Below are 22053 nucleotides of genomic sequence, written 5' to 3' on the forward strand. Positions count from 1 at the left end.
AAGATTAACAATCAGAATGACTAGTGTAAGAAAACATTGCAGGTAAGGTAAGAATTCTTATTTACAGTTAGATTACATAAAAAATGAGCACTCACCCTATATCTACTTTTTTAATGGAAGATAAATTATGTTAATATGTTAGAGATCATAGCCTAGGATGCATGTTTTTTACTGGTAATATTATTCAATATATGCACGAAGAATAAGAAGTCCTGATTCAATTATATCTTAATTCTTTTTAACTCAAAAAGATTCTATTTCAGAAAGGAAAAAAAAATCAGATGTGCAAGAAGAAGGTAAACCAGTGGAGATGTTTTCTAGATGTATTTTATTGTTGGGAATGGATGTACAACCATGAAAAAAAACACGAACAAAACACACTCAAGGATTTTACTGTGATTCAGCATGACCTAAGCAAACACCACCAAACAAAGAAGAGGAAAGAAGCTAACATATCAGCCCTTCCTCAAAAATCAGAAGAGTCTACCCATACAAAAATCAATTCCTACAGGCCCAGCTGGACCAAATTTATGTAGAAGAAAAAACAGAAAATAAAGAAAGATGGAGAGATGGAAGGAAAGGAGTTTATGGTTATACCTGCATCTGGGTCACCCTAAAGCCTTCAACCAGCAAGGAACAGTCTCGCTACATGCAAGAACAATGGCAACTGTTCTATTGAAAGACCCTTTGATCCTACTGAACTTTACATTGCTTACTTGAACAGCCGATGTCTTTGCATTTTTGACAACCAATTTGTCAAAGATCATCAACACAGCCAACCACATACAAGTTGTTGAAGAAAAATAATCCTTCAGACATTAAAATGCAAGTAATATTCATATCATCAGCTTAAAGGAAAATGGGGGGAGGGATATGAAGTAGTACTTACCTGATTCTTGCAATTTTGTACATTGCGATCATCGTAGTACTGATCAATGACTATTGGATGATCAACTGGGTGATATCCTCAAATGATATTCCTCTAGCAATACCAGATCCACCCTACACAATCCAACCCAACTCAGAAAGATCATGCGTGCACTTAAAAGTGTAAAAGTTCAAGAACCCAAAAGCAAAGCACATCAGAGTGTTAGTGATGAACATTACTGCTAGCTTATCACAGTATAGCAAAACATGGATAAGCATGCAAGTCTCTATTTTGTTACCTGCCATGTCTTAATCCTTGCCCCATTCATCGTTCCCTCGAATTGACAATTTGAAACATGAACATCTCTTACTTGAGTTCTGAAGAATCATCCCCTAAGCTTCCAATACTAGTCAATACAACAAAAAGATGATTAGGATCTGATCCTGGAAAAACCCTGTTTCCAAATCACATAAAATTTCAAGAACTCGTTGTCATACTGAAGTTTGTTTAAACAATTTGAAAATAAAGCTCAGATGAAACACCTCATTCCATGTCAGGGCCACATTTAATTCCAGTGATAACCACGTGAGAGCTTCCGTAATCAATTGAAATACGGTCATCGCATAAAAAACCAGATTGATCATAAGTATATAGATATTTGATACATGGAAGTTAATAGTCAAGTTATAGAGAAAGCAGGGTTTCCTAGGTGGCAAAATAAAGTTGTAGAAATCAAGTGAACAACTAATTTTTTTCTTAACAGAAGGGGCAGTCGAAAATACCATGGTTATCAAGGCATTAGCCAAGACGTCTAGGCGGGTTTTGACCCCTAGGTGCTGAGACGCTTTTTTAACATGCAAGATTTTGGCTGCTTTATTGCCTAGGTGCTGCCACCTTGTGTGTATGTTGCTGCTCAGGCGTTGAATCAGTCACTTTTTGACATTTTGTGTCTAGTTGTTTTATTATTTATTTATTTATTTATTTGTTTTAACATCGTTAGGTGGAGAATTATTCCGAATAATGCTAAGAATTTTGTTTTACAATTCGGACTTTGATATAATTATTGGTATCATTTGGAAAAATTCGATGTAGAAGAATAATTCAGTAATTACTCAAACAATTAAACAATTATGTGTACCATATAGGTAAAGGTAAGTCAAGGTTTGAACTTTAAAGTATCAGAATTGAGTATCGCATACGATTAAGCGATTTATGGAGACATGTTCTACTTGTGCCATACAAAGTACTTGTATAAAAAAAATGTATACGAAAAAGCCTTGGTTGCCATATTGTCACCTTCCCCAACCTCTTTGGTCGCCTTATCAGCTTTACAACCATGGAGAATACCCCAAAAAAATGGAAATACATGGAAATTTAACATCTGACCAGTCTAGCCATGCTTAGATATTCATTTTATCAAATTTCCTTACCACCCTTCCAAGTGGCAAATCTTGGTGCCAGGCTGTAGAAACCCTCTAGGCATAACTGTTTATAGAGAAATATTTGCCATTTTAACTATGATCAGAATATTTCAAGAGAGTGTTAAAGGGAAACATAATAATGAATTCAAGGCCTAAGTTACATAAAAAATTCACCCCAAGATAAAAAGATGGGTCACCCTTTCCCTTAAGTTATCCAATTCCACACCCCAAGGAGAGGGTGATTCAATTTGGCAATACGCAAGTTCGTGCATGCCTCCTTTTCACTTCATGTTTTCTTACCCAAGAGAACGATTTTCATGACTTATTGTTCATTTGTGATTCTTTTTGTACTAGATGGGGATAGCAGATGCTATTTTGGATCTTGTGAGCAGTGGAACAACACTGCGTGAAAATAATCTGAAAGAAATTGAAGGTGGAGTTGTTTTAGAAAGCCAGGTATATTCTTCTAATCCTTGGAACCCATGTAGTGGTAGAGTCAAGCATACAAGAAAGCAACTGAAATCTAGTATTGTATATATATATATTCATTTTTAGTGTTGTAACAATTCACACTCACGACTAGAATGTGTACGGCTGTTCTCCAGGCTGTTCTTATTGCGAGCAAGAAATCTCTGACCCAGCGTAAAGGTGTTTTAGACATTACTCATGAGGTGCTTGAAAGACTGGAGGCTCATTTGAGAGCAGCTGGTCAGTTCACTGTGGGTAGCTTTTGCCAAACAAGATAATTTAATTTTCTCCATTACAAATTTCTCTGTTTTCTTATGCTTTTAATGGCAGGTAGTTGCTAACATGAGGGGAACTAGTGAAGAGGAAGTGGCTAAGAGTATTGTAAACCAGACATCATTAACTGGGTTGCAGGTGAGGTTTCAGAATTGAAGATACTAAACATGCTCCACCCCCTCCTTTCTCACCTTACCCTTCAGTCGTTCACACTTACATTTTTGGTCTAGTCTGTTTGTCCTACTTGGAGGGCAGCATTAATTATTCAAGGGATGCTTCTTTATGTGCTTTTGAATCTACTTGTATGACAAAATTGAGGACAAAAACTAAGAATTGTCTAGATGTCCTTTGTCTATTATGACTTTGTTTCTCTGATGTAATACATATATGCAGGGACCTACTATAAGTCCAGTCTTCTGTAAACGTGATGGTAAAGTTGTTGCAGACTATTATGCGATCGTCATTTGTGTTCCAAAGAAGGAACTCTACAAAGCCGTTCAGCAGTCGAGAGCGATAAGAGAGACTCATTTTCCTTTCAATGTATCTACTAACCATTTTTGTAGCTGTTTGTTAACCTGGATCACAAAATGGGGGGGAACAATATTTGTCCGTATGTCTTGTGTCATACATCAGTAATTGTGTCCGTGTTGGAGTCATCAGTTTAGGTTTCACATTCTTGTCTCCTTTTGAAAGAATTTTTCGAGCTTCATGATTCAGTTGCATCCCCCGGCCTCACTTGTGCAGGTTGGAGGCGATGGAGTTTTGGTTTCTCCTTTGACGTTTATTTTTGTTAGGTTTTTTATTAAAATCTATATTATCTATATATTAAGTTTCAAAATTAGTTTTTGCATTTCTTTTATTTAATTGTTTTGTTTGTGTGTGGGACCCTTGAGGTAAGGGTGGTAATGAGGCACCATGAGGTAAGGGTGGTAATGAGGCACCATGAGTAAAGGAGGCCCTTTATGACTTTGGTTATGAGGCTCTTCATGACATTGGTCATGGGTCTTAAAGGTCTTGATCATGGTGATGAGGTGGGCTAACTTGAATGGTGGAATTACTCAAATTCTAACTCTTGACCTTTATTTCTCATTTCAACTTCATGACCATTCATGGCCATTACCATGAGTGGGGGTTAAGGTCTTTGAATGGGTTAAAGCCTATTCATTCCAAAGAAGTGAATATGAGAGTTACTTCCCCAAGTAGTGGGGAGGTTAGGTCAAGGGGGTTTATTCACATTAGTGGAGGAGGGACAAACCATTGATTCTCCATTAGTGGAGAATTGATTCTCCCCTTGTGAGGAGGTGTGGTTTGGGCCTATATAAACCCAACCCTTCCTTGCATATTGTGTGCTATTGTGACACTCTTCACTCACATTATTTGTTTTACAAAGTTCATTTCTTTCTTGAGTTGTCTAAGTGTTGTGCTCTAGTTTTTGGCTCATTGAAGGGACTAGAAGAACTACCTCATCTTCTAGTTGGAGGTTGCTTTATCTTGGAGGTGGTGGTGCGAAGAACTCTTGGTAGTAGGGTGCATCAATTACCTTAAAGACAGCACTCAAGGTGTGACTCAACCTCTTGGTGGTTCGTTCGGTTGAAACTCCAAGCGCTCCGAATTGGCTAAAGATCTTCTTCTCTCAATTGTATTGTAATTTCATTTGTGTGTATTTGAAGAATTGTAATACAATTAACCCAACAATTTTTTACGAAGAACCTCCGAGGTGGCGTGCACTTCTTACAAAGCTTGGGGTTTGATCTCTGGGAGATGTGCAACTGCTGTAGATGCACATTCTGTTTTGGTTTTAGTGCTTAATGTTTCCGGTTGAATGCTTGGGAGGATGACCAACACTCCTCCATTAGAGACATTTTATTTATCCCATTTGTTCGGGGTTGGACATTGCTACTATTGGTAGCAGAGATTTTATACTTCTCTCCATCATATCTCTTGCTCTTAATTTCTTTTGTTTCAGAAAGGGTTTTCTTCGGGTGGGTGGGGGGCGTGAGGGGTCCGATTGGTTAAGGTTGGAGGGGACGGTTGTCTACCTTGTGCTTACTAGAGGGCTTTCATTATTGCCCAATGTGTTTGAATCTGCTTTGTTTGGTATTAGGGCTTAGCTTGAAACTTGTGAATCCAAACATAACTGTAACCTTAGTTTGTCTTTCATATACATAATGGGTTTTGATTTTTGGATTGAATGGCAGATGCAGTAATTCCCTGTAGCCGATTCAAGGGTTTTGAAGGTGATCTTGTGAGTGTTGTGGGTAAGGTTTCCATGGCGGCATATCTCCATGTACCTGTAGACAGGTTTCCCATCTTGGAAGCTCTGAAAGAGCATTCATGCTGACCATAGAAATGGCCTCACAGGCTGGCTGTATTTTTAATTTTTCCTCGTTGAGGCATGACTTGCCACTGTTCAAGATGAGCTAACCAGAGCCTTGTTGGATACTTTGGTCAAGTGATCCCCTCATTTGTTGAACAATCATGGGTACCGTTGGGCTTTGTTCTGTCAAAAGCACATCCAAACTAGACAAATTAATGCCATTACTGGATTTTGACCTCAATTTTTGTAGTCTCGTTTTGACATCCTCAGCTAAACCTAGGGATCGAAAAATACTCTCTATCAGGTAAATCTTGTTTCTTCGATCAAGTTCGATCAATGATATTCTTTTTGTTTTCTTTTTCATTTCGTGTGTTCAACGTTAAACCCTAATTTCTACTGTTGCATTTGGTTTTGAGATATAGGGGGTTTTGGGTTTTTGTACGTAGTGTATCAATGAGATATTGACTCCCATCAGTTTTTGCAGATGGTTTTTTTTTTTGGGGTTTTAGCTTTAGCTTCAAGGATTGACAACAATGTTGGATGTATGATGGTCCTATTAGGAGTTGTTATAGGGCAAGTTATAAGGATGAAGAGAAGGCGAGCAGAAGAGGTGAGAATTAAGAGTGCTTGGGGATGGGAGAAGACTTCTGATGATATATTCATCTACGAGAGAGTCTGTACTTCGAAGAGAATGCTGAAGAAGGTTGAAGGATTCTCTAAAGACACGAGTCCTAATACGTGCATTACCTTCTGTGGTGTATCACAGATCGATGCTTACAGTGATGCTCGCAAGTGCATGGTATTATGTAGCTAATGGGTTGATAAAGGAGATATGCCATTTTAGAGTTCTCAACCTCTTAATGGTAACGAGAGAGTATATAAATATAAAATTTTTAACTTTTTAACTAATTAATTAAATTAATTTAGTAGATCTAAATGAGTGGTCACAACACATATATTTAATGCGATCGAGTTGAGAATAAAAATAAAATAGACAACTTAACCATTCATCATCTAAAAAAATTGCATAAATAAAAAATAGGAATAAAAAAATGCGAACAATAAATAAATAAAAAATAAAAGGAAGTGATTTGAATGTTAGCCCTAGATTGAGGGAAAGGGAATATAATTAGGATGACTTTGATCGTAAATATTTTGCCGGAGCTTAATATCGGAAGAACGGATATTAAAAAAAGAGTTTTTTACGTTTGAGTTCCTTTAGTGGACCATAAATTAATGTTGGGTCCCGTTAGTGCAATATATTACATACAGGTCCCAAGCAAACTAACGTTGTTGTTAGGAGTCCGGATCAGCTCCCCCGACGGTTTTCGACCACACAAAGCAGTGGGGCCCACGGTGAAAAATACTTTTTGGAAAAATACAAAATTTTTTTTTAAAATTTTACCCGTGGGCCCCACGTTTTGTGTGGTCAGGAATCCGTCGGGGAGCACTCTGTGCTACCCCGACGGGGTGAGGATCCAGATTCTGTTGTTAGTTGCTATTAAGTATATTCAAATGTGAAATATGGAGGGACCAAAGTGCTCTCAGGTTATTTAATATATTGTGTTATTATATTTTTTTTATAAATATTTTTTAAATAGTAAAATTATCTAAATATCCTTAGGTGGTAATGGAAGAATCCCCTGCACGGCTGCACCCATCTTCTTCTATCTCTTGCTGGAAATCACCACACCCCTTTTCTTACTGAAGAGTGAAGAGTCTGAAGACTACCACCCCATTCCTGCCGCCGGAGACTCCACGCCTACCACTGACTTTTCCCCCTGCCAGAATTCACCCACTGACAAACCTACAATTGATGGAGATGGGAAACCGAGTAGAATGTTCAAACTGAAAAGGATTGATTGATTGGCCAGTATGGTTTTGTAATAAAATCACAAGATTTTCTTTATTTGCCTATTCCCATCTATATAAGCTTCCCTGCAATTTTCTGTTTGACTTGCGTCGTTCTTGCTGATAGTCTTGTAGAAGAGGACAAAAGAGATAACTAAAATGAGAAAGTTGGAAGGCCAGATTAAGAGAGAATGAGGCAAGTCAATTGTACCTTTCAATCAAAGTGCGTTGATTTGAAAATCTCTTCTGGGCAATTTGTCAAACACCACACCTGCTCCAACACGTTTCTTCGAAAGTTCAGCCGAAACCCCAAGGACCCAAAGATTACTGAAACATTGATGGAGATTTTTTGATGACTGAGCTTCTTCGTCCTTTCCAACTACTAAAAAGAAGAGCTTCCTCTCTCTGGGTTTCATGGTTCAAGTTCAGAATTCATGCCGTCAACCCTCCTGTGATTATCATTTGGGTTGATTTCAAAAAATCAAAATCGGTTGTGGCTGTTCTTTGCCCCTTGTCTGGGGCATTGACACCTTCAACTCTCTCTAGATCTTTCTTTCCATATGTTTGAATTCTTCCTATGTACCCAATTTCTTCTCTCTCTAATAACGATGGAAGTTCATGTATTAGACTTGGATGACTTTAGATGAACGGTACAAAATTCCTTCACGCGTGATAGAGAAAGCTTTCTCTTCTGTTTTATTTGCTTCTTCTTTTTCCAATCAAATTATGCAAATGCCGTGTAAAAAGCTTTTGTTATTTCAAAAGTGTGTAGTACTGTGTACCATGTAATTTAGGCCATGACAGAAGGTGAATTCTAATTTCACTTCAATAATAGTGAATATCATATAAAAAACTCAAGATTTTATTAATGTGGTACCCATATCAGTGGAGAACATAATAATTTAATAAGACAAAGTGCTTAAAGCATCTTGTCCAATTAGACGAACATCTCTCAATGTATCAAATACTATTGAATCATCACTCAAATGGTTTATGATCTAGTCTTGCCATTTTTCAATTAGAATTAGTTTACACAACTCTTGATGGATCTTATAATTTTGAGGTTCAACATGACTTTGATGTCTCACAATGATTAGAATATGTTTTTTTCTTTTTCTTTTTCTGGATCCAATATATGTTCGTAATTCAATTAAAAGGTGTAAATACGTTTTCGATAATATATATGGCAATGTGAAAATCTCAATTATCAATTTAATCTTGGAGGATGTTGGATTGTTTTAAGTCTATTTGACTAAGTGGACCATTGGACCATTTGCATTATTCATTTGGTAGTTGGCCTTAAGGGCGAAGCCATGATTTATTATTGAGAAGGGCCAAGTATTGATATTTCACACAAAACAAAACATTTTTCTTCTCATAAAGAATCTCTCCAATCGGAGGGCTAAGCACTAACTTCACATATACAAAGAAGGTTGGAGGGAAATTTTCATAAATGCGAAAGGGAGATACTTCAAAAAATTGCTCTACCTTTGAATGGGCTTTTGTAGTCCCATAAACATAAAAAGGAGAGACATGCGATTATGTATCGCATCCAAGGTTTAAAGTGACACTAGTCGATACGTATCTGTATTTGATCCAACCGATACGATACATCTCGAAACACCTCTCCATTGAATTACACTAAAATACATTAGCCGTAGCGATACAAAATTCGATACAGGACGATATGTCTCTTAAAATCACCTGACCGATACGATACTCGATACAGATACTTTAAACCTTGATCGCATCAGTTGTATCGTATCAAATAATGGGATTCTTTAAAGTTTGCCTTCACTCCACTTGAATATTGTTGTGTGGGAGCCGGAGTCAATTTGGGAAATCTAGTTCTACTAGGAAAAAAAAAAAAAATAATAAAACTTTTGGAATCTTTGTTATTTATTCTGTATTTTCTATTGCCATGGTGCTGTCGGCAGCAGAAGTTTTTTGACTTTTTTTGTCAATTTTCGTTTTTTATGGCGAAGAAGGTTCTAAGAAATTGCCTTGCTCATTTATTTTTTGTTGATTTAGCAGCGGAGAAAGTAGTAGTAACGGGTTATATAAGGTACAAATTTGGTTGATCTTACATCGCTTCTCGTTTTCAATTCCTTTATCGGGGTAATTGATAGAAGATGAAGTAATTAAGTAGTTTGGCTGAATAGTGGTCGATTGGTACCTTGTACAAGCATTTCTGTAGAAGGTCAGATGGAAATCATAAGCTTGGCCATCGTTCTGAATCCTTTGGTGATGTTGCTATTTCTTTTTTCATTGGTAGAAATAGCCACGGCAGTTCCACCACCACTAGCCTTGCCGGGTTGCCGCAGCAAATGTGGAGATGTAGAGATACCCTACCCTTTTGGCCTCAGGGAAGGTTGCTTCAGTAGCGATATTCACTAGAAACTCACATGTGATGCTCGAAGTGGTACCCTCAAACCCTACTTTGGAAATTTTACAGAGGTTCTTGAGATATCATTATTGGAATCTCATTTTGTTCTGCGTTACCCAGATGTTTCTTATGAATGCTTCAATAATACAGGAAACAATACAGAATCGGTCTTAGAAGGATATTACTTCGAAGATTCACCGTTCAGGGTCTCAGTCACCCGCAATAAGCTCATAGGCATAGGTTGCAACACTGTTGCCATCCTAAATTCAAATTTTGGGGATGATAGCGGAAATTTCAGTAGTGGGTGCATATCAATGTGTGATAAGTTGGATAGTGTGACCAATGGGTCTTGTTCTGGAATTGGTTGTTGCCAGACCTCAATTCCATTGGGTCTGAATGAAATTGATGTGACTTTTGGAGTTTCTAGCAAAAAATCGAATCCAAAGTTCAACCCTTGCAGCTTTGCCTTCATAGGTGATTATGAATCCTTCACCTTCGACTCATCACATCTTTCAAGAAAGGAATTTAACAGGTCAGATATCCCAACTGTGGTGGACTGGGCGATTGGCAACGAAAGATGCGGGCCAAACAGCTATCCCTCTAACTCAACCAATGCCCCTGGCTACAATTGTACCTGCAACGATGGTTTTGAAGGCAACCCTTATCTCCCTCATCAAGGATGCCGAGGTAAGTAGTATCTTATCTTTTCTTGAGTCCTTAGTTTGTTGTTGTCAGTCATGCATCTAGACTTCGTTACATTCGTTATAGTAGCTAACAGCTTTTCGTCATTCTTGTGATGTGGTAATGCTTTGATGAAGATATAAATGAGTGTGAATCCACTAATAACTGCGATAGGAATGCTATATGCAATAATACCTATGGGAACTATACCTGCCAATGTCGAGAAGGCAACCGTGGCGATGGAATGATCCCCCATATCGATGGCTATGGTAGGCTACGTGGTTCTGGTTGTATTAAAGACACGAAACACATGCTAGTGATAAAAATTGTTGCAGGTAATTTTATTTATTGATAGTAAATTTGCTATTTTCTTGCACAGATCTTTTATGAAGTCCTCGTTAGGAAAGAATATTTTTATCAGATAAGCTTAGCATGTAGGCCACCCAACTGTTTGACTTACTAATTTATCGAGTAAACTCGGATTCATTTTTCAATCTACTATGACTTGAATTGGAAAATGTAAGCGATTCAAATCGTGAAATACCAAAGGAGGAAAGAGAGCCAATCAAAAGACCTGTTATTGCATTCAATCCCAATCCAAAATGGGTACTTGTTTATAAATCCTCAAATGTTGAAGGATTACTTATATATATATATATATATATATATATATATATATATATATATATATATATATATATATATATATATATATCTATCTAAATCGACTTTATGCATGTAGGTACCGGTGCGGGTTTCATGGGTTTATCTACCTTTGTTTGGGTTTTGTATTGGGCAATTCAAAGAAAACGTAGACAAAGAGAAAAATTCTTCAATCAAAATGGAGGTCTATTATTGCAGCAACAAATTGCTTCAAAGAAAGGGGAAAAATATATTGCCAAAATTTTCTCTAGCAAAGCATTAAAGAAGGCAACTAATAACTTCCATGAGAGTCAAATAATTGGCGAAGGTGGGTTTGGTAGAGTTTACAAGGGTACCTTATCAAGTGGGAAAGTAGTTGCCATTAAGAAATCCAAAATTGTGGACAAAGGCCAGATTATACAGTTTATAAATGAGGTTGATATCCTCTCTCAAATCAATCATAGGCATGTGGTGAAGCTTTTGGGTTGTTGCTTAGAGATTGAGGTTCCATTATTAGTTTATGAATTCATTTCTAATGGAACCCTCTCTGAACATATCCATAGGAAGAATCAAACACCTAGTCTTTCATGGGGAAATCGTTTGAGAATTGTTGCAGAAATTGCTGATGCTCTAGCGTATTTGCACTCTTCTCATGCAATACCTATCATTCATAGAGATGTCAAGTGTTCAAATATATTATTGGATGATAAATATAGGGCTAAGGTATCTGATTTTGGAGCTTCGAGATTGGTTCCTTTGGATGAAACTCAAAAGATGACACAGATTCAAGGGACTCATGGATACTTAGACCCAGAATGTATTCCTACAGGCCAACTAACTGATAAAAGTGATGTTTATAGTTTTGGAGTTGTTTTGTTGGAGCTTTTGACTGAAAAGAAACCACTTTTGTTTGAAAAATCTGGGAAGTGTACAACACTAGTGTCATATTTTTTATCTTCAATGAAAGATGGGAATCTTTTTAATATTATTGATGACATAATATTAATTGTTGGGAAGAGAGAACAATTATTGGCGGTGCTTGAACTTGCAAGAGACTGCCTAAAGGATAAAAGGGAAGAGAGGCCAACAATGAAGGAAGTTGCAAAAGAGCTTGATTCTTTGAAGATGTTCTACGAACAATCTTCGACACGGCATAATCAAGAGACTGAACCTTTTCTAGGTGAACCATCGACAAATTCTACTAATGCAACTTTTGAAATAGAGATGAGTTATAGTGTAACTGATGATGATCTTAGCTTAGTGGCAAGGTAATCTTTTATTGAAATGGTATTATACTCTATGTTTATAGATTTTCAATATCAATTTATTCTTGAATTTCTTCTATGTGCAGGTGAGAGAAAGGCAAGTGCTAGTGAAATTCACCGAAGGTGTGTCATGCTTGATGGATTATTTCTGGAGGCTAGATCTATGTTGTTGTACATAACATAACATTTCTCAATCATATCTTAGGAGTTAGTTCGTTTGGTAAAAACCAACACTTCAAAATTAAGTTGTTATAATTTTTTGTTTTGATTATTTTAGATTAAATCACAATCGGATTGAAGTGTGAATATGACTATGATAATCAAATTTGTTCTAAACCTCAAATTATATATCTCTATTCAAAATGAAAAGAAAATTGGCTTCATTGAAACTGTCATGCTTCCCTATTTCCTCAACATCTCCATGAGTCCCTCCTTTGCTTCCTTTTATACTATACAACTTTCTTTGTTCCTAAACAAACTTTCCTTCCCCTCCTCCTCCTTTTCTTTGTAGTTAGTTCAAAGGTGGAAACATATGAACTCCTCATTGAATTGGTTGGATCAACTATGTCTACATATGCCGGGTCCATTTCTCTCTCCCTCGTGGTGTGCTTGATAATATCTGGAAGGATTTATCTACTTTTTATTGGGTGGGCCCAATGAAGGCATGAAATCCATTGGATTTCATGGACAAGATTGTGTAAGTCTAAGGAACAAGGTGGGTTGAGCTTTTGAGACCCTCATTTGCATAATCAAGCTTTACTTGTAAGGGGGGGGGTGTGTGGAGGCTTTGGGAAATTCTTAATAGTTATTGGACCAATTTCATTAAGTCAATTTATTTCCCAACTCGGCCTCATTACCAGAATAGCCAATGTGTTCAATACTTTTTTTTTGGGGCCAAATGTGTTCAATACTCAGACTTGGGAAAGCAAGTGGGTACTGAATTGCTTGGCCTTGGGATGAGTAACTACTGTCGTGAGTCCGAAGGATGTTATTTTTGAGTCTAATTGTCTTCGGTTGGTAAATCTCAGTGTTTGCAATCAATTACGTTTACTACCCTTGGAAAAAAATAATTACAAAGCCCCTTACTATTAAGAATTAAAAGCTATAAATGGACAGCTTGCTAAAGCAGTAAAGGGACATTTGTAATTTATCTTTTTTTAGGGGTAATAGATGTAATTGACTACAAACACAATGGGCAATATGTAATATGCTCCCGAGGTGGTGGCTGTTGTGGAAGATTGTAAGGCTTTTCTTTACTATTCTTCGTGTTGCTCAGTTTCATATGTTCTAGAGAATCCAATGGCATTGTTGATTCTTTAGCTAGGTAGACCTTGTCTTTTGGCAAGTAAGACAGATTGGCCTTCTGTCACTCTGTGGCTTGTTGATGCTTGTGATTGTGTTCTCTTGCCATTCTTTCCAATAGATTTGATTTCAACCGGAAAAAAAAAAAAAGAAATTGTAATCATTTTTGGGCACCTCCTAATGTTAAGTCATTGATCCAACCCTATCCATAAGATTTAGTTTTCCTTTTTCTGTTTATTAAAATTAGAACATAGATCATGGAAACTAGATTCATTCAATGCAATTGTAGAGCTTAGAATTTATTGAATTGTGGATGTATTGTAGAACCCACATCGGGAAAAAGGGAGAACTAGTTTCTATAGTAGAACTTCCTAATAAGTTCATCATACAAAATGCTGCCAATAATAATTATAAAACCCAAAAGATATTTTTGAAACAATCTATTAACTATTGCGCTGAAGACAATGGGATTACTTCATGATATTTAAGGTTCTAATTGGATGCGTGATTAGTTTTCTTCTATGGTACGTATGTTCTGGTAGCATATTCCTTCTTGATATGGTACACTACGCCTCCATGCAAGGCTGGATGTTTTTTGACATTTGTCCCACTCATTCTTTCTCTCTTACAAGTTGAGATCAAGGAATATGATTGCCACACATTCCTAAGTCACTACAACAAAAAGGGCATATTACCGCGGAATTTTCCGCAGTAAAATGTACCGAAATCCGTAGTAATAGCCAATAACTACAGATTACATGCGGTTTATTATCTGTCGCAACAGGCTTCGTCGCAAACGCAGTAGCTACATATAAAATACTGCATGTACAAGGTTGTCCATAGCTATGGTTTTTTAGTTACAGGTAATTCTTTAGCTATATCTATAGCTACAGATTGTTAGTTACAGATGTTTCCACACCCAACTTCTAGCTATACATATTGAAGTGATGGATATTTTCGTGGTTATATATCATTTAGCTACGGAAAAAATAATTGCGGGTGTTTCCGCGGTTACCCTATAGTTATGAAAAATATAACCATGGACGTTTCCGCATCTAACTTCTACCTACACATATTGTAGCGACAGATAATTCCACGATTATATATCCTCTAGCTGCGGAAAGTATAACTACATATGTTATCGCGGCTACCCTATAGCTATGAAAACTATAACTGTGGATATTCTACGGCTAACGTCTAACTACACATATTTAAAGGGTAACCGGGTCCTTCCATTATCCAAAGAAGACAGAGCTGCTGTTAGGGAAGATCAAGTCAATTCCATGGTATCAAGAGATACATGGATATGAGATGGAATACAACTCCATCCTTCAGTACTGGGGGCTGGCTCAACGTGAACTTTCTAACTGCCACGCTTCACTTTCTTGAATATACTGCGAACTTTTTTTCAACTTTCTGACTTTTGTCTTTCTTTGTAGTGCCGCCTAGAATGAATCCAGATAGCCTTCGGGTGAGGGCTGCCAAGGTTGTTGTGACTGCAGAGCAACGGTCTCCTCGAGCTTTGACTGCAGAACAGGTAGCCTCTGTGCCACCTCCAGACCCTTCTTACAAGGGTATCAGGAACCTAAAGCCAGTGGTTGAGGCTTCGTGGAGAGGGAAAAAACCTATGGTGGAAGAGGTAGACATCCCCTCTCCTGTTCGAACCAAGAGGAAGCATGACTCGGTCGATGCTTCCGCCCCGAAGAAATCCAAGAAGAAAAAAGATTCTGAGGAGATCTTCGTTCCTCAATGGTCGCTGACGCAGACATACCGAGTCACTCAGGATCCTGAGAAGGCCGCTGAATGGAGCTCTCTCGGCCTTATGCCTGCCGACCGCCAAGCCTTTGAGACCCTGCAAGACGATGCTCTTGTTCATCTTTCCACAAGGTATCATTTTTCTTGAGCCTTTACTACTTGCTTTGTAATCTCTCCTGGGATTTTCTGATAATCTCCCTGTCCTTCCAGTAATGCTGTGTTGAGCTTCTATCAACACATGGAGGCATTGAGCCGAGTTGGTTGTAGCGGCTCCTTGCTGCAGACTTGTGAAGAGAATCTGGCGAAAGCCAATTCTGAGGTGGACCGGCTGAGGGAAGCTGCCGAAGATTGAAGGAGAAGCATGATGAGGAGATAAATTCTTTGAAGAAAGAACTTGACTCGTCAACCATTTGTGCTGTTGTTGCCGAACATGAGGCCAAGAAACAGAAGAATGCTGCTATCGCGTTCGGTGAAAGCCTCGAGTTTCAGGACAAGGATAACGAACGGCTGAAGAAGATGGCCTTTCCTAGCAAGCCCAAACATCTTTCACAAGATCTTCGGAAGGACTGCATTCGGAAATATCTGAACAACATTCCCTTTACTGACTTGTTGGGCTCCTTCAACCTTCAAGCTTATCGAGAAGGGCAGAATGATGTCTGGAGAAAGATTATTGAATCTAATCCTTCTTTTGACACAACTCCCTTTCGAGAAGTGTGACAAGGAAATCTTCAAGAAGCTTGAGTTGCCTTTCCCTGACTAGGTTTTGGAAGAGGAGGATCCCATTCCAGCGGACCCAGATATTGAGAAGTATTTTGCTGATTCGCCGCCTCTTAAAGAACCTCAGAAGCCTGCCTCGGATAAAGATTCTAACAAAGACTCTTCGACCAACAATGAGGAAGAACAATAGGAAACCATCTCTAGGATTTTTTTTTTGTGTGTAAGGGTTGGCCCTCTACGATCTTTAATGAAATAGAAATCTATCTTCTTTTTCTCGAACTCTTCCAATGATTGCCTTAATACTTACTCATATCATACCCAGGGAATTGTTTATTCCCTCTCACAAGAGATATTTAATAATGATATAAGAATGATATAAGTTATCACGTAGATTAACTTCTACCTTAACTGGAGACAATCGTTCGGGACATCAAGGAGATGCGTTCGGGAGAGTTTCGTTCAGTCAATTTTGACTCTTCCGAACCTTTTGTGACACCTGAATTTTATCTCCCAACCACTCCCTCTTTTATGACGAAGCCCAAATGTTTTTTTGTATTCGTATACCAATTGCTATTCCCAAGGAATTGGAAATACTCTATTATTTAATACTGGTGCGACGGTTGGTATTTGGCAGTATCCTCGTATCAGGTGCATCTTGTTCCACGTGAAAACCTAGTTTAGCCTTCAAGTTTCGAATTTGAAGAGCCGTTGTCCCCTGAACGTTGATCCTGCATTTTTAGGAATTCGAAGCGTCTCTTCCATCTTGTCCCTTGATTAACTTGGGCTTTCAACCGTCGCATCTCTCCTTGAGCTGGCTATTTAAGCTCCTCAAGGGGACTTCATCCTCATCTCGCTATCTGCAAGTTATTTCTGGTAGATTTGCGAAGTAATATTCTGTCCTCCTTTGCTGTCTCTGTACTCTTGTCCTCCAACAATATCTTCGATCAGAATCTGAACAAGTAAGTCTTCTGCTCTGTCATTCAGTTTTGTCACGAACTTCTTTTTCTCCTTGAGTAATCTCCACAGTATTCATCTTTACTCATTACGGAAGTTTCCTGATTGGTGTTCGTTACTTCATCTGTTCAACAGAAATCTAGGGTTTTCCCTTTCCTGCCATAAATTGTTAGATTCTCGTACTGATGTTGCTTTTTGCATTTGCAGTGCCTCCAAGAATTAACTTGGACTTTATTAGGGCAAATTCCTGCAACATGACTGCCCTAATACCGACAAAGGTTGCTTCCTCTGAGGTGACTGCTGCTGGTGAATCTTCTAAACGTGGGGATATTGCTGTTGGTGAATCTTCAGATTAGATTCCCACAGTTTCTGCTGATGCTTCTCCCACGCTTCCTCTGCCTGAAGAGACCATTCAGTCTTCCAAGGAGGACGTGGCCCCTTCCGTCGTTGCTTGCATTGTTGATGCCCCTGTTGGAGCTACGCTAGAGTCTTCTTCCATGATGAAGACCCTTTGGACATCTGAGGGATGTGGTCCCTACAGGTGCCGCTCATATTTCCAACTCTAGTGCTTGTTTGGCATCCTCCTCCACTCCTTCCCTGGAGCTGGAGGATTTTGCCACTAGGAAGCGCCCTCAGTTGGCCGATGACATGTTCCATCCTTCTTGGTCGCTGAAGAGGTTTGACTTGGTGACAGGCGATTTTGACAAGGCACTGGAATGGTGCACTGCTGTTCAAATGCCTGCCGAGAGCAAAGCCCTCTCCACGATCCCAGACAGGGATTTTATGAATTCATTGGTGATGTAAGTTTTTCCTTTATTACCTTTCATTCTGAAGATTTTTCTTTTGCTCTTGACTAACTTTGAAGTTGTTGCAGGAGTCTCACTGGTAACTTTCACAATCAAGTGGAAGCAGCCTTTAGACTCGGTAGACTGAGTGATGAAGTTTCCAGGCTTTGGGAAGACTCCAAAGCCAAAGACACTGAGATAGCTCGTCTTGGAAACCAAGCTTGGGAGATTGCCCGAGAGAAGAATTCCGAGAACAAACATCTTTGTTCGGATTTGGATGATGCCAAGGAGAAGATCCGGCAGCTAGAGCGGGAAGTAGGAAAGCTTTCAGCAGGGGCGAAAGGGTCTAGAGCTGTGTCATCGTCCCAAAGGCAAGCTACCATTTTGCCCGAGTCCCTCTCAACTGATGTTCGCAGGGCTCGCATCTTCAAATATTTGCACAGTAAGCCTTTTGTTGACATGCTGAACACTTATAACTTGCAGGCATACCGAGATGGCGAGAACGAGGTATGGGAATCGATACTAAGGAGAAATCCTTATTTCAACACGACTCCCCACCGCGCCAATTGTCATCCTGGAGTGTTTGCCAAGCTAGGACTTCCTCTTCTTGCCTGGACCAAGGATGCAACAGACCCTCCACCTCCAGATCCGGATATCATGCATCATCTTGATGATTCTCCTCCCTATTCTCCTCTCAAAGGATTCAGCTATGAAGAGCTTGCCTTGAATGCAGGTTTGATCAAAGATCAAACTTCTCCCGGGAAAGCTGGATAAAGAGTATAGAATTGCAGAGGATTTTGTACTTGCAGAATGCTTCGCAATCCCTGAGGGAGACAAACAAATGATAACATATGTTTTCCCGACTCTGTTCTTCTTCTTCTTCTTCTTGAATCTGGGCTGCTTCTTGACTCTGTGTTGCTTTTGACGAAGCTACTTTGATCACCGATGATGACTTTCCTTTTTGACCGAATGAAGATTGTATCTCAACACTTGTTATCTCATATGTATACTAGATGTAAAGGTTGGCCCCTTCTAGTCATTTAGAGGAATAAAGAATTAATCTTTATCTTTGCTGTCAATCACTTGAGTCATTGTTGCAGTAGGTCTTAGTTGTTTCAAAACAATGCCTATACTTAGAGATTTCCGTAGAAATTCAATAAGTTTTGGGAAGGAACTCACTCGGGTTTTAAACCGATGCCTTTACTTAAGAATTTCCGGAGAAATTCAATAAGTTTGAGAAGGAACTCACTCGGGTTTTAAACCGATGCCTTTACTTAAGAATTTTCGAAAAAATTCAATAAGTTTGAGAAGGAACTCACTCGGGTTTTAAATCGATGCCTTGTAGAAGGTACTCACTCGGGTTTTAAACCGATGCCTTGTAGAAGGTACTCACTTGGGTTTTAAACCGATGCCTTTACTTAAGAATTTTTGGAGAAATTCAATAAGTTTGAGAAGGAACTCACTCGGGTTTTAAACCGATGCCTTGTAGAAGGTACTCACTCGGGTTTCAAACCGATGCCTTTACTTAAGAATTTCCGGAGAAATTCAATAAGTTTGAGAAGGAATTCACTCAGGTTTTAAACTGATGCCTTGTAGAAGGTACTCACTCGGGTTTTAAAATGATGCCTTGTAGAAGGTACTCACTCGGGTTTTAAACCGATGCCTTTTGATTTAGTCGTTGGATCTGATCTTGAGTGTTGTATGATGCCCCCAATCAAAAGACAGTATATTGAAAACTGAGAATTGTATTGATTGAGTTTTGTTGCATCATGAATGAAAATGTGAATCTCTTCAAGGATAATATTTCTTCAAATGCCTGGCATTCCACGAACGATCCAGCTCTTTCTGAGTTGTCATGTTCTTTAGCTTATAAGCTCCCGAACCGACCGGTTTAATAACCATATATGGACCTTCCCATGAAGGGTCCAATTTCCTTTGATGGCGTGGATATGAAGCTAAGGTATTTCTTAATACCAAGTCTCCTACTATGTATCGACGATTCCTTACTCGGGAATTATAATGTGATGCTATCCTTCGTTGATAATGTTGAGTTCGCGCTATTGCTTTTGCACAAACTTCATCTAACAAGTCAAGGCTATCTAGCAATCCTTGTTCGTTCGCTTTTTCTTCGAACTCTCTTTCCCGTAGTGTTCCCGCCATTACTTCAACAAGTGCCAACACTTCGGATCCATAAGCCAGTTTAAAAGGAATTTCTCCTGTGGGTGTCCGAACTGTAGTCCGATAGGCCCACAGTACATTTTGCAAATCTTCAACCCACAAGGCTTTATTAGCTTTGAGTCTTCTCTTTATTCCCTCAAGTAATGTTCGGTTTGTAACCTCTACTTGGCCATTGCTTTGGGGGTATGCCACTGATGACATACGATGCTTGATCAAGTAAGTCCAACAAAATTGTTCAAATTGTGGGTTATCGAATTGAGTGCCATGATCGGTCACGATTATTTTTGGCATCCAGAACCGATATATGATTGACTCGAGCACGAACTTCTCCACCTTTCTTTCTGTGATGGTTGCCAGGGCGCTAGCCTCGACCCATTTGGTGAAGTAGTCGATTGCTACTATAAGATATTCTCTTCCGCATGACGCCTTGGTGAATTCTCCCATGATGTAAATTCCCCACATCACAAAAGGGATGGGGTATCGAAGTCAAGGTTTCAGTTGGGCGTTTAGATACTGTAGCATGAATTTGGCAATTGCTACACCGACGAACATATTCCATAGCAGCTTGCTGGAGCTTAGGCCAATATAACCTGAGCCTCAAAATTTTGTGTGCCAAGGCCCAACCACCCATGTGAGCGCCACAAATCCCTTCATGTACCTCGGCTAGGGCTGATTCCGATCCTTCGGGACCCAAGCATCTCAACAGGGGTCCGGAATAAGATCTTCTGTATAGCCTTCCATTCTGCATAATGAATCGTGCGGATCACACTTTTATTAATCTTGCTTCTTTTGAATCTTCCGGTAATTTATCATCTCTCAGATATTCTACGATCGGATCCATCCAGCAACACTCTGCTTCAATATAGGATATTTCTGTCTCCCGATAACTCGGGAAGGTTATCTCTTCTATGTAGACCGAAGGGTCTAAATTCTTTTCTTTGGCATTGGCTAATCTGGATAGCTCATCTGCCATTGTATTTTCTTTTCTTGGGATCTGACATACTTTCAGATTCTTGAATTCTTTCTGCAATACTTGCACAATCTCTTGATATTTCTGTAACCGGGGCTCTTTAACACCATACTACCCTTGAACTTGATTGACAATAAGCCGTGAGTCACTAAAAATAGTCACATATGCTATCGCCAATGCTTTTGACAATCTAAGTCCAACTATTAGGGCCTCGTACTCTGCCTCATTGTTACTTGCTTCGAATGCAAATCTTAATGCATATCGAATTATAAATCTTGTTGGACTCTTCAGAGAATTCCAGCCCTGCTCCTTGCTTGTTACTCGAACCATCCACATATACCTCCCATACAATCGGAATAGTGGGTTCGGCAATTTCCTCCATAGGTGCGAGAGTCTCTACTACGAGTCGGCCAATGCTTGAGCTTTAATCGCCGTTCGAGGCTTAATGCTTGCTTGGAATTCACTAAGTTCAACCGACCAGGCTACTATTCTTCCAGACAAATCAAGTTTACGGAAAACTTTGCAAATGGGAAAAGTAGTAAATACCTTAATTGGATGAGCCTGAAAGTATGGCCGTAGCTTTTTAGCTGCTATCATAAGAGCCAGAGCTTGCTTTTCGATATGAGAATACCTTGTCTCCGCATCGAGTAATACGTGGCTAACATAATAGATTGGCCACTGTTTTTTGTCTTTTTCCCAAACGAGGACTGCGCTTACTGCCGAAAGAGATGCTGCAAAATACAGCTGTAAAACTTCTCCCTTCTCGGGTCGGGACAATAGCGTGGTCTTCCCAATGTCTCCTTTAGGTCTTCGAAAGCTTTCTGACATTCCTCAGTCCACTTTGCCTCCTTACTGCCCCTCAAATCTTTGAGTGTTTTGAAAGAAGGTAGGCACTTTTCTCCCGACTGTGAGATGAAATGATTCAACGCAGCTACTCTCCCCCTTACATTGCACATCACGAACCGCTTTAGGGGCTTCCATATCTACGAAAGCTTGTATTTTGGCCAGGTTAGCGTCAATACCTCTTTGTGATACCATGAAGCCCAAGAATTTTCCTGACGAAACTCCGAAGGCACACTTCTCCGGATTCAGCTTCATTTGGTATTTTCGCAGTACTGAAAATACCTCTGTTAAATCTTCAATGTGTTTTGTTCTCGCAGTGCTTTTTACCAGCATATCGTCAACATATGCCTCCACGTTCTTCCCGATCAAGTCTTTAA

The 22053-nt window shown here is 39.1% G+C and overlaps 1 protein-coding gene and 1 pseudogene across 1 annotated transcript; both read left to right on the forward strand.

Moving 5' to 3' along the window:
- The first annotated feature begins 2643 nt into the window (after positions 1–2643).
- LOC149028793 (ATP phosphoribosyltransferase 2, chloroplastic-like) lies at positions 2644–4781 on the forward strand. Its single transcript, XM_089139017.1, has 6 exons — positions 2644–2745; positions 2895–3008; positions 3088–3168; positions 3424–3570; positions 3775–3820; positions 4732–4781. Exons 1-6 carry the CDS (start codon positions 2644–2646, stop codon positions 4779–4781), a joined length of 540 nt encoding a protein of 179 aa, XP_088995143.1.
- Positions 4782–9224: 4443 nt separating this feature from the next.
- On the forward strand, positions 9225–12341 carry LOC149028794 (wall-associated receptor kinase 2-like; annotated as a pseudogene).
- The last annotated feature ends 9712 nt before the right edge of the window (positions 12342–22053 follow it).

Source organism: Hakea prostrata, chromosome 1 (genome assembly GCF_041222555.1).
Source record: "Hakea prostrata isolate BN-2017 chromosome 1, UWA_Hpros_2, whole genome shotgun sequence".
In the NCBI taxonomy this organism is placed as follows: Eukaryota; Viridiplantae; Streptophyta; class Magnoliopsida; order Proteales; family Proteaceae; genus Hakea; species Hakea prostrata.

Coding starts and splice junctions, on each gene's coding strand:
- LOC149028793 (XM_089139017.1), top strand. CDS start 2,644: ATGGGGATAGCAGATGCTATTTTGGATCTTGTGAGCAGTGGAACAACA. Junction 3,009..3,087: donor GAGCAGCTGGTCAGTTCACT/GTGGGTAGCTTT, acceptor TTTTAATGGCAG/GTAGTTGCTAACATGAGGGG. Junction 3,571..3,774: donor AGACTCATTTTCCTTTCAAT/GTATCTACTAAC, acceptor TCACTTGTGCAG/GTTGGAGGCGATGGAGTTTT.